Raw genomic sequence first — 12,664 nt, 5'->3', positions numbered from 1 at the left:
TATTATGGCTACAAGGAAAAGCACTCCCTATAACAACTGTATGCACTCCCAGGTCTGTGACAAATAATGACACCACTACAGTCACGTTTGGTTGAATGTTGTGCTTTCATTTAGATGAGAGAACACATCTACAGCAAAATCTGAGCCACGTTTCATACCTATCTCTTTATACTGTCCTCCTCTCATACCCTGTAATGCTGAAATGATGCAGTCCACCAACTACTCTGAATTGTTATTGGTGTTTCCGGAGAGAAACGTCACTTGCTTTGCCCTCCCTGTTCTACTCCCAGGCCAGCGGAGACAACTCGCATTCCAGATCCATTGCCGTCTTCCGAGGAACTTGACGCTCTTCCTTGTTTTAGAGTGAGGATTTGTCAATATCGTTCGGTGTCATTACAAAATAACAAAGAGCAGACTGCATTCTAACAAATTAAACAATTCTGTGTCTTAATTTTACCCTTCCCCCGAAATTCTGTCTTATGGTTGTTTTATTAACTTGCGGAACTGTCCTGAAAAGACCGCCCAGTCGTACCGTTGGGGCGCGGTATTTCAGCACCGGAGCTGTCCAAGCCTGTGCACTGCCTGAGCAGCCAACATCGAGCGCAAGGACTGAACTCTTCCTTCATTGACTGCTGCATGCGCATCACTTCGCTTCGGTCTCGAGATTTTTTATGCATTTTTTTTCCGGCTGGGTTGTGACTTGCTATAAAAAATACTCCGCATATTGTTAGAAGCAGAGTGGAGCCTGGTCATGCCGTGTGGACGCCTCTAAAGAAAACAGGGGAAAAGACAGCCTTGACTCAAGGAGCAAAGTCGGAACCCATCCCAGGTAGGACTGCATTCACTCTAAATATAGCTCTTCCGCGGAAACCTACAGACTTGTCTGGTTTATGTTAATTGTGGATGTCGATAAACGGTCGGTCAACTATCAAGTTGTCAACGCAAAATAGTAAGGGGCATAAATGAAAGCGATGGTATTCTTATTATCCTTTAAACCTGATAATTAAAACCTTTTAAATGCGACTGTTTTGCACTGGTTTGTGCGTTGAGCGATTCAAGGGTACGACGTTTCGATCTTTTCCTCGGACAATAGACAGATGCATGGCAATATTCAATAAAGATTCGATCGCTCTTCTGCGGCTTGCGCGAACTGGCTTGGTGGGAGGCTTTTTTCTGGTGCGTGAGCAGTGCGTTCCACACAAGCCCAATTTAGGTCAGCGTTGTCAGTGGGTGTGGGCTCGTGGAGGAGTCCACATAAGGAGTTTCAAGTTTTTCAGTCTTTACAACCGATTTAAAACTCAAAACAATGCGACAACAACAATGATATTATCTTTCCAAATTCTACTTTGATCTTGGCACTTCGCTATAAGCACGTCATGATAGAGTGGGCAAAGTGAAATCCAATGATTTATCCGAAAGTGTCTAGGGAACAATGCTTTTTATTTACGCGGACGATCAGAAGAAAACAAGGAGGGGAAATGCTGAGGTATATTTGGTTTCAAAATGAAATGTAATAAACATGGGCGACGGGGGCTGCATGTTTTTATTATACTGCACTATCACTTCGAGTCTCTCTCTCTCTTTCTCTCCAAAATCCTGTGGTGGCCACTTCCTTTTTAAGTGTTCGTTTACATGACGTTTTTTATATTTCGCAGTGTCTAATGGAGCCATTGACTTCATGACTAAGTTCCTCCCCCTCCTAAGTTAAGACATGGCTTGTGCCTCCATTGATAATTCGAATTCTGACCTTGGTGAATTATGGATATGTCGCATGTCCGTCCCCGGCCGTTTCTTCCTCAAAGCACATGTCTTTGGAAACGACAGTTCTGCTTGCAGTGTCGAAGCCTTATTTAATAATCTACCCGTGCACTGGCAGTCTTGTTAAATCTCCCCCGTGGAGGCAAAGCGGCGAAGATGAAGCCATAAACAACGCAGCAGAAAACATTTGCTCAGATTATATCTTCCCACAAGAGTGATAATGGCACCAGGTTTTCAGCCCAGCAGGTTATGCGTTATCATGGTTTCCCAGTTGCAACTATTTATTTGTTGGTCTTGTATGATCAGTCATTCACCACGGCTTTCACTTGGTCCCATGTATGCTCGAAATACTGAAGTTGCTTTGTTAAGGACGTTCTTGGGACGCGCTCAATTTGTAAAACCCCACTCTACTCCCTGCCCCCTCTGGATAAAGTCCGCCAGCGGTCGCTGTTCAGGACCACGCGCAGGCAATGCTTTTCCGCTAGCTCCCACAAAGAGCGCCGATTGCGTGTTCCTCACACCTCATTGGCTGGCAAGTGCTACAGCGCGCGGTTGGCACGCCCAGGGTACTTAAATGAGTCTCCTTCCGCGCAATGTATTTAAGTTCATTTGTCATGCCCTGCAGCATCTCTCATAATTATGCGCTCTATTGCTAATTCTCTGTTTGCTTGCTTACACTGGCGGGTAAAAGGAAGACACCTCACAGTCTGTCCTCACATGATATTTGAATGCAAAATTTAAAAGACACGCAGGCACGGGCACGGGCACACACACACACACACACACACACACACAAAGTTATTGTGTGGTGTGAATGCTTTGTTGTATGTATGTGTGTGTGTGTGTGTGTGTAAGTGAAAGCGAGAGAAAGAGAGAGAATACTGTTTTAAAATATTTTTCTTTATTTGAAGTAAAATTGATACTTCTACATAATTGATGTTAGTAGCCTAATTACTCCAAGCTATATTTCCAGGATAACCTATTTGATTTATTGGTTTTTCCATGTGTGATTCATTAGGTAATTAGCTGTGCTATTTTAACAAGCAGGTCTTTGGACTGGATCCAGAATATGCCAAGCAGCTCTTAGGTCTCTGTTTAGTGCAGTTTATTCACGAAAGCCCCCTAGTGGCCAGGCTGCTAGTGTCCTCAGATTGCTTAACTCAGGCATTTAGCGCTCCTGCAATCAAACAATTAGTAGACAATATACAGTAACTATGCTAAAGACGGTGTTTCTAAGTTCCACCATTGTTGTGTAAGCACCCCCTCCCTGCAGTCTCATCTGTAGCTATACCCCCCAAGCATGACACACTGGACAACAGTGTTTATCTGTTTGGGAGTTCATAAAAATATTCTTTCACCACAAAAAAATTGTATTCCGTCATAGAACAAGATAAAACCAGCAATAGCCCTAAGGTATACCAATACAGTGGTGAAAGGTGCTGCTCACTGAAAAACAAAATAAACAAGAGTTAAGAAATTCTTGTGTAATTATACCACATAATTTTACTATCAATATCTGTGATGGAGTATGGAATAAATACACAATCCTGCCTTTGGTTTTACACATAAAGATCTCTCTTTCAAGATTCAGTGGTCCTTTATTGTCTTGGATAATCTATTTGAAAAATAAATATTCAAATAAAAAGCAGGGGTAGGCATTTACATCGGCCATGTGCAAAACCCCACTTGCTTTCAAGGCCATTATAACTCTTTGCAGTTCATTCTGGTTTGATTGATAACTCATTTAGCCAGTCGAGGACAGTACAAGTTTTCCAGTGTTGTATGGCATGTCTCATTTGACATTTGTGACAAACGATTGAGATCCCCACGCAACAGCTTGAATTGAGGCGTAATTGTTTTTGAAAGATTTTGCCAACTCAATAGCATGGGTACAGCAAAATCTCACTTTGCTGACATGGATTTTGGGAGCAGGTCAGAAGAGGAGTAAACATAAAGTCTTGCAAGATACATAAAAACAAAGCAAAGATGTACTTATTACTGCATGCAACATTTCAATTATGTTGTGTCATATTTATTGGTATTTATCAAAATGTTTATTTATATTTGCATTGGTCATAAGAGGCAACTCTTAGCCTTTGATAATAATTCTTAGCATATTTGTATTGGGGGCTAAAAGGGTATTAATATAGGGGCATTGTTTTAGTGTAAGTGTTAGCATAGCGGCTCAGTGGCCTGCTTTGTTAGAATTCATACCACTCAATGAAATTGACTATCTTTCAAGAGGTTTGTACTATTCTCTGATGTGTACATATCACATCTTATAGTGTAAGTGTTCATACGTGGCTCAGTAATGTTATGTTTGACATTTGCTTTACCATGAAGCCAGGACATTGCCAATGTTTTTTTCTGACGGTGGAACATTACATTATGCAATTTCATTGTACATAATGTGGGGTGTTAGCATCTCCACGAGCTATAGAAAATACTCATTCAAATTTGCTAAAATTTCCCTTGGAGTGATCATAAATAGTTCCATTTGTAAAATGCTATCCTATCCCCATGCAATAAAATATTACATACTGTCGAGTACAGAGTAATGTATAAGAGTGAATGACTACATATATAGGTATGTGTACCATAGTGAGTTATTGCATTATTTTTCAATGTGGTATCAATATTTCATCTTAAACCATAATAATGGGCAAATTTATATGTTTTATGGCTGACAAATAGTAATTCCCACTTGAAAATGATGCAAATCAGGTTTCATGAGTCAAAACATTTGATTTGTAGTTAAATATATAATTATGTTATGATTTACAGCAATGCACAATTTACATTTTTCTTCATTGATCTATAGTAGTTCTGCATATCACCCTTAAATTTAGCATAATTGTGGTCAAGAAGTTTATGATCCAGGACATGTATAAATTTACCTGGTACCTGCACACACATACACACACACATATTATATGTAGCATGTGACCTTTCAGTATTTCATTTCAAACAACTTTGTTTTTACATTTTCGCCAAGATGATTGCATTTCTGGCACTTTTTTTTTCTACCTAAATTACAAATATAAGCTAACCTAAGTTAGTATGGCAAATGCTGAAAGTGTTTTCCTTCATTTGTGTAATTTTCTAAAGTCTCTGTGATGCTCACATCTGGAGTTATGAAGCCTTAAATTGAACAGCCCCTAAATGGATGAGGATTGGCTTGATTTGGTATTTGCGTGAAGAGGTTAATTGCTTTCAATTTTCTGGATGGAAAGCAGAGTGGGAATTCCAAATAACTCAAGCAAACACCAAAGACACTTTGGAGTTAGCATCCAACAGTGTTTCAGCTACAGTCTGTATGATTACATACCAGTTGACTCTGGTGGTGCAGTTGAGTAATTAAACTGCACATAGAAAAGTAAACCCTGCATTGAAGTTTAGCAGACAGTAAGGAGTTTGTCTGTGAGTGCGTTTTGATGGTGGATGCTATAGATGTAGCAATGCAAACACAAATGGACAAAAAGATAATAATAATAATGAAAAAACAGTGCATGTGCATGCGCACACACAAACTCACGCACACGCACTGCACACAAATACAGTTATTACAACAGTGCAAGAACATAATCACAATCACCATGGAGAGCAGTGTAAAAAAAATCATTTGTAATGGGATGCACCTGCTAGTCAATAACCAAAGTCTCATCCCCTCACATGGCAGGAGTCCCAGCTGGTTCGTCTTTCTAAATGAGACTGATAAATAGGAAACTGCTCGCTCATGAGGGGGATTGCAGCTCCACTGACATTTTTAACGTTTATCGACACCAGAAGCGCACAGAAAGGCAGTGGAACAATCCGGAAAGCCTGCGCTTTTGTCACACCCAGAAAAGCCAATTTGCACCAATTTTCTCTGTAGCCAGGCATAGCTGTTGGGCAGACATCTTGTTTGTTTCAGGAGGTGGGTACAAGGCTAGAGAAACCAGCTCCACTCCTGAGAGTTTCAGAGGTCAGCAAACCCTGACTTCCAGAAGAAACAACTGTGTTACTCTAGTTAGGGACTCAGGTGGTATTGGTATAGGCTAGTTATAATTGCTTAACCTTTCAGGGCCTGGTGCCACAGTGACACAGTTATTGCTGGAAGTGTCAATCCCTATACGATACACCTTTATAAGATAGGGTCTTGAGGTACGATAATTCAAACATGAACCACAATAGCATCACAGGATGCCTGGACCAGCATGTCTGTTTCACCTCATTAAAAAATAAGGACCCAAGAGGCTGTAGGATGTTGTAAACATTCTCTTTGTCCTTCATGACAGAGTGTGGCTGTCTTTGTGTCTTGATCTGCTTTCCAGTTTGTTAGAGCAGAACTTTAAAAATGATTCTCAGAGCTGTGGGAAAAGATAACTTATGTATTGTATTGTGTGTATTTTGCAGTGTATGAGTCCTTGTCTGGACATGTAAAATAGCCAGTCATTATATGTGTGTCATAAAAAGGGCTGAATAACATATCTGCACAATGTACACACCCACGCATGAGTATGTCCTCACAAACACACACATACACGCACACATGCACACACACACTTAGTTTAACACACACTAAAAGCCCCTCCCTTGTATACAAATATGTAATTGACAATCAGATCATTATTTAAACTTTGAAATTGCTTGCCAGAAAACCTCTGAGTGTCACAGGTCCCCACTCTGTATTTGAACAGCTGACCCATTAGTGTCAAGTTGAATTTAGCCGCTTGGGCATTTTGAAACAAGTCCTTCACTTCAATTTCACAACTTTGCTTTTAAAAAATCATGAATCAGTCATCTTTGTTTTCCGATTAATGCGAGGGAGCAGTAATGTGTGTCCATTGCCCTTGGAACAGAATGATGCTTCCATATCTTATGCTGTATCAAATTATTTTCAGTACCCATAATGTACCCTCCACTGTATTTCATCTCCAAGAGACCATTTTCCTTCTGATTTTATCCATTTGGCCTACAGAGGTGTTATTATTATGATTATCAGAATATTTATACAAAATGCTGTTAGGGAAGAAAAACCTGGGGATTATTCCAATATTTCAGCTACATTTGCACTATTTACTTTCAGTATTCTACATTTATTAATAATAATAATAATAATAATAACAATAATAACAATTATTATTATGATTATTATTATTATTGTTGTTGTTGTTGTTGTCGCTGCTTTTGCTTCTGCTGCTCCTGCTGTTGTTGTTGTTGTTTCCAGAATGCAGAAGCAATGTGCTTTTAAAGGTTCGACCTGTTTAACCTCAGAATCAGGGATCTACAATGTAAAAGCAATGCTCCTGATGAAATGGATCCTAATGCTGGCTCTTGTAGCCTTTCTCTCCTGTCTGAAATGACAATTATTTTGCTGTAAAGAGTGACACCTCCCATTAAGCAGACAATAACCACATGCTTTTTAATGCTCCTTGTTTGTCTATCATTTTTAAGTGCCTTCAATTTTTAAGCTCATATTTCCAAGCAAACATTAGAGAAAATCTATTTTGGATTAGCCGCAAACAAAAAGATACATTTTTATTTGTCACATTTTTATAAGCCGTTTTTTAAGTGGTCCGTAAAAATAGCCTGCCTCAGCCTGGAAAACCGTCTAGAAAATACCTTTGAAGAAATACGCCATTGTGCTCTTGGTTAGGAGAGATTTAAATCCTTTACTGTGATCAAAATCAATTAGAACTGTGACTTGCATTTCTGCAAATGTTCTGCCATTTTTAATTGACAGGAGAATAACTTGATCATTTTTCCTCCCCGTCCCCAAACTTGTAGCACATAGCTATTCCTGTTCTGTGCTGTAATTAAGCAGAGTCTGGTGCGACGGCATATCCCTTCCCCCGGGGAAAATTGCTGCTATGATGAGGTGGGGTGAGGGAGGGAGGGAACGTGCGTCTCGTAGCTCTTTTCAGTGCGAGAATTCGCAGGCCAAGCTGACAGCACTTAAAGATCTGCTATGTAGAACATTTGGATAATGAGGGCATTGAAGGAAGATTTTTAGATCTCTGCTTACCCTGACTGTGTGCTGTATTCCACTGTGTTGAGTCTGATCTGAGGGAGCTGACCCACACAGAGAGAGTAAGGGTGAATACTTCAGATACTGCTTAACTTCAACAAGATTCTAACTGCTGTGGAACAGACATGCATTTTTTACACAAAAACACACACACACACACACATACACACAGACATGCTCACACGCTAACAAACACGCACACATGCACACAAACAAATTTGTGCACACAGAAACACATATACACACACACACAGGCATGCACGCACACACACACGCGCACGCACATGCACACACACAGGCATGCACATACACAAACACACATACACACAAACGCACACACGCACACACACACATGCTTCATCCATTCAGAGCTATGGAGAGGAAGCAGGAGCTGGAGAGGGAGATAACATTTACATCCTCCTCTGTGTGTCTGCTGAAGAAAGGAATGAGAGAGCCCTGCTAATTCTCGCACGCAGTTTTCATAAACCATCCATCCTGCGGTCTCCTCACTAGCCTGCAAAACCAAACTCACAGCATCTGTCACATGCACTAGCCCTCGCTCCGCTGATTACATGCACACATGTGTATTTAATGGTTCTAACGTTTATGTTCGTTTAAATGTAGCTGCTTATCTTGTGTGTTTGTGGGTGTGTGGGTAATTGTGTGGGAGTGCTTTCGATTGCATCTCTGAGTGCATTCGCGCATCTGTATGCATGTGTGTGTGTGCATGTGCGTGTGTATTTCTTTGCATGTGTGTCTATGTGCACAATTGTGTGTCTGGATTTATATGTTTCTCTGTGTGCACTGAGTGTACCTATGTGTGTGTGTTGTATATATGTGTGGGTGGGTGTACTGTATATGTTTGTGTGTATGTGTGTGCATACATGTGTGTGTGTGTAGCTGTGCGTGCATGTGTGCGTATGGACATGTCTTAACTGTATAGGGTACGGATGTTCTGTAGGAGTCATGCAGTTTGACTGCTCGCTCAACATTTGCACACTTGCAGTTTAATTGGATGTCGCCAGTCTCAGAGAACGGCATGTTTTTTAGAAGTGTGATGAAGACTGCAGGGTGTCTGCACACACTGGGTTTCAGGCACTTAAGGGCACTGTGGATACGGAAAAGTCGGAAATGGCAGCGATTGAAAAACAAATTCTGAGAAAAAAGTCTTTGATGTGTGGGAGTGTACATTTGAATTTAAATGTGAGTATGTGTGTGTGTGTGTGTGTGTGTGTGCGTGTGTGCACCTGCTTCCATCGGCAGCAAATTGTACCAGTTAATGACCACATGAAATGAATGTAATAATAATAAACGTGGGGGAGGGGGTGGTTAAAGTTTTTTTTTTTTTAATTAAAGTGTCTTATGTGTCACCTCTGTCTATAAAATCCCTTTTTCGGTAGGGTGGTGTCGAGGTATATCCCCAGGTCTCACATGATGGCATTAGCCATACTATACATTGGCTGCAATGGACTCTGACTGTTTAGCCTTCGTCTGCAATATGTAGGCTTTCAGAACTCTGGACGGCTCGCTGCTGTGCGCCAGCTTACCGCAGTCCAATGGGAGATGGCGATTCATGGCGGTTCCCTCTTCCCCTGTTCTGCTTTGCAGGTGCGGGTCAGTCAGCTGTGATCCAAATTTGCTCAGAAAGCTTGCGCGGTCCTTCCTTGGCGGAGCGAGTGTGTTTGCGTGCTTAAAGAAAAGTACCCATGCTCAGGTTAACAGCACAAATCTGTTCAACAAACTCGAATAGGATCTAGAAAGCAACATTCTCCTGGATTGTGTTAATTTGTGAATCGTAAATGTTTCTACTTATTAGATATGGGAATATTTCTCCCATAACATATGGATACAGCCTGAATCTGAAATATATTTTTTTTACTTTAACTAGTTTTTGTGAGTGAATCGGTGGGCCCTGCAGCATTTATAAAGTTGCTATTGTAAAGTGAAATCACTGGTCGTGTTCCTGTTGAGTGTAAGCACAGCTCCTCTCTCTGCAGACATGGGGGTGCTGATGTCCAGGAAGCAGCAGGTGGAAAAGGTGCAGAAGTGCAGCGTGGTGGTCTCCGCCTTCAAGGAGGGGCTGAAGGACTGCCCGTCCCCGACCGACCCCCCCGAGGAGCCCGTGGAGGCAGAGGACACGCCCGCTGAGACAGAGGGAGCTGAAGGACCGCCCAAGGAGGAGGAGAAAGGGGAGACGCAGAATGAGGACGATGGCAAAGCGTGCGCCTCCACTTCCCAGCATGCATCAGCCCAACAGAGGGAGGACTGTAGGATCAACCAGGAGGCCTGGTCCCGCCTGAGGGACGGGAAGGGGGTGGAGCCCGAGGACCTGGACCGTGCCAATCAGCTCACCCCTCCAGCGTTCGTCCGGCCCAAGAGGGACATCAACGACGACCAGCCCTTAGATATCGAGCTGGGGCAGAGAGAGCAGGTGGGTTGCGTTTGATGCGATGCAGTTGAGCTGAAATGTACAGGAGCGACCTGTTCTCATTCCTTGGTGTCACTGTGGTAAATTATCCACCTATCAATGCAGAGGGCATGAGACAAGGTTGAAAATACTGCAGTACGTAAAACTCCAAAAGGGACAGCCTTGTGTCAAAGCTGACTTTCACAGGCCTATTGGAATCTGAAGTTAAATTCCACATACATTTAGTGAATAACATGTGTGTGTGTGCAAATGTGTGTGTGTGTGTGTGTGTGTGTGTGTGTGTGTGTCTGTGTGCGTGCCTGCGTGTTTGCATGTGCATGTATTTATGTGTTTGCATGTGTGTGTGTATGTGTGTGAGAATAGGGTAAATTAGAAAATCTCAGAGAACATATTGGAAACTGAAGAAGGCAATCGGGCCTAATCCTTCATGTCGATAGGTTGATGTCTGACAGTAGCAGTGCGATGGGCGTCACACCAGCCTGTCACTGTTCATTTGTATTCAGCCGGTGTCACGCAGGGACCGGCATTTGTACTCAAAGTTTATTCCGGTTGATATGGGTCTAGGAGCGAGGCCAGGCTGCAGGGAACGGAGATATTGAAAAGCCTAGAGGCTGAACGAAAGAACAGGGGCAGTTCAGGGACACAGTGGCGGCAGGGAAGAATTTTTAAAATCTTCATTGTCGTTTTCGTTTTGATTTTAGCCCCCCCCCCCCCCAGGCAGGAGAGAGGCTGTCCAAGGATTCTTGTCATGGCGCTTGCTGTCATAACTCCCGTGTGGCGGGACACAGTGTTCTAGTACGGTGAAGCATTGCCGTTGAGCTTATACAGAGTCCTGGCAGGATTTGCCTTGGATATGCTGAGAGAGGTTTTGACAGGTTTTGTCCCAGGGGGAGATGGGTTGAGTTTGCAATCAGAGTTTTGATGTGAAAAATGTATCGGTCCAAGAAAAGGAGCTAAAATGGAACAAAGCCGGTCTATTTTCAGACTTATCGAGGCGCGATCCATATGAAACGACGTGTTTTTCTTCGGCGGGAAATGGCGGAAATATTTCAGGCTGCCGCCGGATGGCTTCCTCCCCGTCCCTCGGTTGAGACGCGGGGGGAGATGCTATCGACAGCACTGCTGTTCTCACCTCTCCTCCGGTCCCTGGGAGAGGCAGTGCTGTGGTGACATGAGGAGACAGTCCCGGCAAATGACCTTTTCTCCTCTGATGGATTAGTTGTTTTTTTTAAGTGTCACTGTGAGAAGAAACAGCAATACTATCTGAAAACATCCATGCAAAGTAAATGCATACGCAGACATATACGCTGGCACATGTGCGCACACATATGCACACACACATGCACACAAACACACACACACACACACGTGTGTGCATACACAAAGCTGCATTTATGACGTGCATTTATTTAGGGTGTGTAGCGTGTAGCAATGGATAATGTAATAAGAAGGGTTGATTGAATTACTATGTCCTCTTTAATGTACTGTAATAACTGCTGATTAATGTAATAAGTGCCAGTCAATGTAATAACAATCTTAAATGGTTAACATAACAATGTTTGGCAGTTAATGTAATTATTTATTACATTAATAAGTTATTATTAACTTTTTAATGCCGGTTAATGTAATAACTTTTTACATTAACCGGTGGTTATTGCTTTAACTGGGAGTTACACCTTTTTCTGATTAATAATGTAATACTTCAACTGTTAATGTAATATGCCAACATTCCTGTCTTCCATCATTTCAAGTGTCACACTTTGCTTCAAGTGTCCCACTTAAATGGAAGTGTACTAAAAGGGTCATACAGATATAGAAACAGTGTGACATGAACCCTCATAGGCACTTTAACATCAGACCAGGGATACTTTTTGAATTTCAAGTGCTGTTTCATTTTTTGAAACTATTAGGGGTGTCAGACGGATGGGGTTCGCACTTCTGGAGTTCCATCTGGTAAAGCATACTGTAGCTTGAGTATATGAAAGGATTTGAAAGGTGCACACACATGCGCGCACACACACAAACACACGCACACACGAACACAGACACACACACACACACGCACACAAACACACACGCACACACACACACACACACACACACACACACACGCACAAACACACACACACACACAGCCCTTTTCCTCTTACAGTTGCACTACCGAGGTGTTACTCCTTTTCTTGCACACATTAATGTCTGCCCATCCTCACCGAGGGATCAGACATCAATATTTCCTCATTGCCTAACTGAAGCTCTTGTTTGTTCTGCTACAGGGACATTAAATCCTCATTATAGTGCCTTCAGTATGACATCATTGGTCTTCTCACTCATTGGGCGGTGTCCACGCAAGGGTACAGGACTGGATAATGGTGACATTCTTCTGTTTGACAAACAAAACGGTGCAATTAGTAGAATATGTGTCAGATAGGTATTTTGTTGAATGAATGTATTTCTTACTAATGCTACGA

At 42.2% G+C, this 12,664-nt stretch overlaps 1 protein-coding gene across 1 annotated transcript in view; it reads left to right on the top strand.

Moving 5' to 3' along the window:
• The first annotated feature begins 281 nt into the window (after positions 1-281).
• The window catches only part of phf24 (PHD finger protein 24), a 34,407-nt gene continuing 22,024 nt past the window's right edge, over positions 282-12,664 (top strand). Inside the window, exons 1-2 of the mRNA XM_035435773.1 lie at positions 282-829; positions 9,766-10,199. Coding sequence (XP_035291664.1) covers positions 9,768-10,199 — 432 coding nt within the window. The 5' untranslated portion in view covers positions 282-829; positions 9,766-9,767. The remainder of the gene's footprint in view (positions 830-9,765; positions 10,200-12,664) is intronic.

Source organism: Anguilla anguilla, chromosome 10 (genome assembly GCF_013347855.1).
Source record: "Anguilla anguilla isolate fAngAng1 chromosome 10, fAngAng1.pri, whole genome shotgun sequence".
Classification (NCBI taxonomy): Eukaryota; Metazoa; Chordata; class Actinopteri; order Anguilliformes; family Anguillidae; genus Anguilla; species Anguilla anguilla.
Note: the sequence above shows the minus strand (reverse complement) of the source record. Positions and strands in the feature narration are given on the sequence as shown.